The sequence below is a fragment of the Monopterus albus genome, unplaced genomic scaffold (assembly GCF_001952655.1).
Source record: "Monopterus albus unplaced genomic scaffold, M_albus_1.0 scaffold127.1, whole genome shotgun sequence".
In the NCBI taxonomy this organism is placed as follows: domain Eukaryota; kingdom Metazoa; phylum Chordata; class Actinopteri; order Synbranchiformes; family Synbranchidae; genus Monopterus; species Monopterus albus.
In genome coordinates, this window is record NW_018128007.1 from 69662 (window position 1) to 76584 (window position 6923).

Below are 6923 nucleotides of genomic sequence, written 5' to 3' on the forward strand. Positions count from 1 at the left end.
CGGGGTCTTTTCATTCTTCATCTGCCTGCGCGCAGTATTGGAGGTGGAAGATACCCGGACGTGTAATGTTAATTTTACCTGTGATCCTTTGAATAAACCAGCATGGTTTTTTGTATCCACTTGGACCGCCTTGTCTCTCTGAGTCCCTGGTTAAGAGAACTGGGAAAATATCTTTCAACGGAGAATTACAGTTGGCTTGGTTTCACAGCTCCACCCACTCATATGTGTTCATCATTTAAACACAGGCAGCAGCAGACTTTACATGAATAGCTAAGTTTGTTACAGAGAGATCCAATGACAAAGGAAAAGCCACTGAAAATAAAACACGTCTGGCACTGTATTAAAAAGGTGGCATGATGTGAAAACAAAAAAAATTAGATTCTCCTCTCCTGTGAGGTGAATAAAATCTGTCTCTGCAGAATGTTTTTTGGGAATTTTAAATCTCTTTTCTGAGAGTGAGTGGTGTTGAAACTCTGGTTCATGTACAGTTCCTCTATATACAGTCATACAGTTAACATATCCCATGTATCAACAGTAAATGGCGTGTGTGTATCAAAACCTGATATACTGTATCTTATCCCTCTGTGTCACAGAGCTTCATTGTTGTCCATAAATGAAACCGTTGCACTGGGCAGCATGTTCCCTTATTGTCATGAACACACACACACACACACTGTCCTGCTGCCACAAATACTCACTATGTGAATTAATTTGCAGCTGAAAATACTCAACAGCAAGTGCACTATTTTCTCCTGTTTGAGTAAAGTCTGATAAAAATTGTTACCAACTGGCTTAGGAAATTACTCAATGTCTTTATTTTAATTTTTTAACAAAATAACATTTATATGAACCGGTACAGCTAATGGATGGATGGATGCAATGGACTCAGAGCTGAGTGCCAGAGACAAAGTATACAGGAAGTATTGAGAGATAGAAAGACACATTACTGGTTGTCTTCTTTTCATAAGGTTTGTTCTGAATAATAAAATATGACTAGATTTTTGAGTTTAAGACACTTGCAGTTTTCATCTGACATCAGCCAAACCTTTAAGTTTTGATGTTCCTTTTCATTAACCACTAGATTCCCAACAGGCAGCACTCTCTGCTCAGGTCCATATTCATACGGCATTTACACAAAATACTTTAGCTTTAATGGTGATGATATGAAAAGATTATCTGCCTGCACCTGGTCTGTGGCTTGTGTGTGTATTGTTCTTTCTTGGTGCATTCTGTCTTTCAGACTAAGTGAACACTGACAATGAATATACAAGAAATCTAATCTGAGCAACTCAACATTATTTGTCCCTTGTTTATATTGCTTATGTGCACTAACCAGTACCTTAGTGTAGTGCAGCATAATGTAAAACACTGTCTGCAAAACTGAACCACTGAACCAGTTCACTGCTGTTAAGTGTTCAAATTAAAAGAGAATCAGTCAGCCCTTTCTGCTACCGTCTACTAGTAACCCTGCTGAGACACTGGAGCAGCCATTAAAAAGTAAACACTCCACAGAAGCTACTTAGGAGCATGGGACTCAATGGAGTCATTGACATTTACTGCTAAATACAATTTTTTTCCCATGACACCAATTACAGTGGTGAGAGAGTCCTTTGAAAATCCCTCTGAGCCGCTGTTGCCATCGTTTATGACGACTAACCTTTTTTAGACAGGCAAGAAACATAATGCCAGACTTTTTCATTTTTTTCTATGTGAGACCTACATGAGAAAATTAACATCTCATAGAGGATTTGGGACTCATTACAACATTACAGAGCCTTAAAACAAACAGCTGCAGGCTAAATAAACTAGCTGCCATGGCATGGAATTTGACAGTGAACATCTCCCTAATCAAAGGTGCAAATCCTGGGAAATGAAAGAAGCATCTCATATACAGTATGTATGTCATGCTGCTTCATAAACATTACTTTAATCATAGACATAAACCAGAAAATACACTTTACAAACATTTTTAAGGATGCGCAGTTAACCATCCATTTGTGGTTTCTGATTCAGTTATTTGATTTATCTGAGCCCTATAAACTAATCAAACAAGGCAAAAGTTAACAAAACTCTATTACTGCAGTAAGATCTCACTCATACTCAAAAATGCTGCAATGCAGGGCTTCACCTATATAGCCATCAACATGCCAAATGTTAGTTTAACAGTGGAAACTATTAAAACTGGATCAAATTTTGTTTAAGACAGCTGGTGTTTTTTCATTTACAAATCACCTAAATTTACTGGGTTGTGCTGTTATCAGCTGCTCTAACAGTAAACTCCAACTTTAGAAAAAAAGGACTCTGCTCCATCAGATTAATTCCACTTTAATTCATCCCTAGGTATGAGCAGTCTTACGCAGCAGATGGTACCATAAAGTTTGCCTGCAGTGAGCTACTGTAGCCCCATTGACCTCTTGGGGTGCTCTTTGCAGGTTTCATGGCCCAAATTCCATTTTTTATTAAATAGTCTTATCTGCTTAGAAATTGTAGGTTGTTTGTATACACACACACACACACACACACACACACACACACACATATATATATGAAAGTCACTTTCGGCTTTTCCCATTTAGGGGTCACCACAGCAAATCATCACACTGACGACTTGCATGTTGACATTTGGCACGTGTTTTATGCCGGATGCTCTTCCTGACGCAACCCTAATTCAAACCCGGCACTGTACCAAAGAGAGTGCTGCGCCTACCAGGGATGGCATAATATACACATATATAATCTCCTAGTAGCTGGCAAAGTTCAGTTATTACAGTGCACCTTTATATCCAGACTGTGGAGATTAAAAACCATACATTGAAGTAATTTTTGCCATGTCCAGTTTTCAGTGTGTTATTATTTTGAGACTGAAGAGCCTCCACAGTTACATCTCTGCCCACCACCAGTGTAAATGTGTTCATTTATGTGCAGTGCATGGAACAAGCAGACATGTTCTTACCCTGTAATAGTCTGTGCTGTAAATGTCTCTGGACATGCCAAAGTCTCCTATTTTCACCAGAAGCCCATTTCCCACCAGACAGTTCCGGGTCGCCAGATCACGGTGCACAAAGTGCTGTGACGCCAAGTAGATCATCCCAGCTGCAATCTGACTCGCTATGTGAAGCATCTGGGACAGACCCAGCTCCCCATTGGTCTGCAGAGGTAGCCCATCCACCAGGATCATGGCATCTGGCCCATGGGCTCTGAGGAGGAAGTTATAAAGTGAGTTAGAAGCTGTTAGGTTATTTTTTAGTTAGATAGATATTCAGAGATTTGTTGTCTAGGAATGTTTAGTGCAGACAGGGTGACTAGCTTAGGCTGTTAGCTATTCAGCCTGCAGTGCAGACTGCAGGCACGTCAAGGTTACAGGAAAACTGCTGTTAGTGTCAACTGTAATGCTAGTCTTAATATTTGTCTTAATGTGTAAGGTTATGTCCAATTGTTTTAGATACACACCACGAAAACAACAGTCACGCACCTTGACTTTTCCTCATGTTTTGGCTAAACGTTATAGCAGCTGCAAGGCTTGCTTATCGGGTGACGTCACGGTTCGACAGCCCAGAAAGGATTAATATTGTATAGCAATGCTTGGTTCGGGGTCTTTCTGCTTCCGGGCTGCTTTTGGCAGGCTGGGGGTTGGAAGATCTCTGGACTGGAAGTGTGAATTCTTGCCTGTGACTCTTTGAATAAACCAGCACGGTTATATTTTTTATATACTCAAGTGGTCTGAGTCGTCCCTCGGAGTTCCTGGTTTGAAAGAACCGGACGAGGCTTTATAATGGAATAAAGCCTTTCAAAGCTCAGGAAATCTCTCACATCAGAGAATGAGACAGCCTTGCCATCAGTCAATGAAATGTAACTTGACATTTTTGCAACTTGTGATGCTAACTCAACTGTTAAACAGTGCATACGGCTTTATATTCACTGTAACTAACCTATTTCAAGTGATTAAGTCTCTGCAGCTAACTCTGAACTGAAAACAAAGCTTGGCTTTAAAGTGGGACATCAAGGTAAAAACCGGAGGTACAGTATGTAAAAACAGTTCTGTTTTTGATTGGAGTACAGACTGTTGACATGAACACTAGTTGGAAAAAGGTTTCCTGCAATTGCATCAGATGGAGCACTGGTCATTGTTGAAGACATCGATTTCATATTCATGGTTTAACCACACCTCACACTATTTCATTTTATGTTTATTTTCAGCTTGTAAGATTTGAGTCTTATAGACTCTAGTTACTTTATCAGTTTTAGTTACCTCTCATGCCTTTAGTTACCTTTCATAACTTTATCTTACCTGATTACAGCTGTATTGATTATTGTGCATTACTGAGGCCTGGTTATTTTCTAACACAGTCATTCTCCTTGCTTATATGTCTTACAATTTGAATGAGGTGATACGTCAGCTTATTGTCTCACACACACACACACACACACACACACACACACACACACACACACACACACCTAGACAAAGAGGCTCCGGTTTACATTAAATGGAGAATAGTGCAAGACTTGATTCTTATAGGCCCTAGTTACTTTATAATCTTTAGTTACTTTTCTGTTCATCATTGTCTTTCAGGTACTTTTCATATGTTTACCTTCCTTGCTTACACATGGTAAAACTGTACTGATGATTGACCAGAATTACTGAGCCTTCATTACTTTAATACATTTAATTCCATTTGTGCTGATGGGAGTCAGGTGATACTGAAGTATAAACTGATCACTTTAACTTCTGTGTACACTCAGTGTCTGCACGCAGAAGGTCCTGCTTTGTTATGTAATGGGATTACACAGATGGGGGGTCTGCGGCACAGAAAACCCATTGTTTGGTTGCCGCCTAGAAAGTCACATGACAACACTTACACACCTGGTTTCGCGAGATCTTTGTTTGGGGCGGACCCAGCCCAAAATGCATAAATGTATTGTGAAATCATGACTCGGGGGTCAGTGGATGGAACTCCTGCGGGAGCGCTATCTCTCTGATCCCAGCACTGTAAGGCCTACCTGTGATCAAACATGCAGTAAACTCTCCGTTGATTTTAAACAGTCCTCTCCTGTCGTCACTTCTCGTGCTTCCAACAAAAGAATTGGGTTAATTTCTGACAAAGAGGTTAGATTCTAACAAGCTGTATCTCACAGCCTTCTTTTGTGAATTGAATTTGCTCAGGTTTCAAGAATAACAGCTCAAATATGAATCGTGAATGAATTTATACTCTCAGATTTGTTGTTTCATTTGCATTGCTACTTATATGTCTTTGCTAATTTCATAAAGGCTTGGCGTTTAAATTTTGTAGTAGATTTACTATTGTGTGTCGCGTTTTAACACTTTTTCCCACAGTAAAATGTCCCACACATAGTATGTTGCTCACAACTCTTCAAAAATCAAAAAAGGGATCCTTATTAAATGTGTATATCACTGTCATGCACTTATATAAATAATTCAGTATTAAATAAAAAAATGAAATAAAATAAAATTTAACAAATGTGTAACTCTTCACTGGGGCACCCATCACTAAGCACCTATTGGAATTCCTTGATGACCTCTGTGAAAGACTTTTACCAGGTGAGGGAAGGGGGTAGGTGAGGATGAATCCAGAATGTTTTATAACTGTGTGGGACAATGCGTTGTTTCACTGTTCTCTTCCAGTCACAGAGTGGTTTATAGCCTGGGTATATGTGATGTACACCACACAATGGTGACCATTATGTTTAAATACCACTAGTAGTGTTTTTAAAGACAGTGAGATGGTCGACAGACAGACAGAATGAGAGTAGGAAGGAGAGCTGTGATTATGTTAAATGCAAATGCAAGTCAGTAGTCACGGTGTCTCTGTGCATGTGTGACTGAAGTGTGTGTCTTTTCAGCTTTCCTGAATGGTAAGTCTCTAATACCCAGTTCATGATTTAAGCCCAATAAAAGCCTGATATGATGGTAGGGCATCAGAACTAACAAATGGTGCCAGAAACATCAATCTATTGTTTTATCTCAAGTGTCATAGTAAACAGCAACCGATGCTGCATCTGTGACACCTCAAGACATCCCGGCACAAAGTCTAGCATATTGGACCAAACCATATTCATTAAATATCACAGTGATACAGCTAACGTTAGCATAATGACTTTCCCGGTTAGCCTTGAAGAGTAGCAACCCTAGCTAGTTTTCTTTTTCTTTTTTTTAAATAGAAGTTTGGAGGGCAACATGTGGTGGCTAAAGTAGATGTGTGCTGAATGAATTGATGCTAGCACTTTAATGGAAATACAATTATTGAGCTGAAATTTGCATCTGAGGTACAGAGACTCACTGAATCCCTGTCCCATGCAAGGACACACACACACACGGACTTACACTTGAAAACCTTTGACGGACTGCTGTTTCCTGCTTCTGCGGTAACTGTACTCATTTCCTGTTTTTGGCGCCTGAACCGTGTTTGTGCTTGCTCCCAGATTGTTTAGGAATTAAACTTACAGTTTCTAAGTTCATCTGAATTTTTGAGTAACAAAATACGCTTGCACCACTTAAGCACTGGTGTTGCAAAAGCTCTTGCTAATTACCAGATTTAATCTGCTACTTTTGGTTGGCTAGCTTAGAAGCCAGCTAAGATTGTAGCTTAATTTAGAGCAATGGCTTCCCCCTGTTCCTCTCCTCCTTTCTCTTGCTCGGAGTGTCGCATGTTCAGTTATTCCTCTGCCTCCTTTGGCGATAACGGTACTTGTAATAAATGTCAGATTGTAAGATTTGAGTCTTATAGACTCTAGTTACTTTATCAGCTTTAGTTACTTCTCATGCCTTTAGTTCCCTTTAGTTACCTTTCATAACTTTATCTTACCTGATTACAGCTGTATTGATTATTGTGCATTACTGAGCCCTGGTTATTTTCTAATACAGTCATTCTCCTTGCTTATATGTCTTACAATTTGAATGAGGT

At 39.6% G+C, this 6923-nt stretch overlaps 1 protein-coding gene across 1 annotated transcript in view; it reads right to left on the minus strand.

Annotated features, from left to right (window-relative positions):
* LOC109967270 (NT-3 growth factor receptor-like) overlaps positions 1–6923 on the minus strand; it is a 410435-nt gene that overhangs the window by 32298 nt on the left and 371214 nt on the right. Inside the window, exon 16 of the mRNA XM_020612721.1 lies at positions 2954–3197. Coding sequence (XP_020468377.1) covers positions 2954–3197 — 244 coding nt within the window. The remainder of the gene's footprint in view (positions 1–2953; positions 3198–6923) is intronic.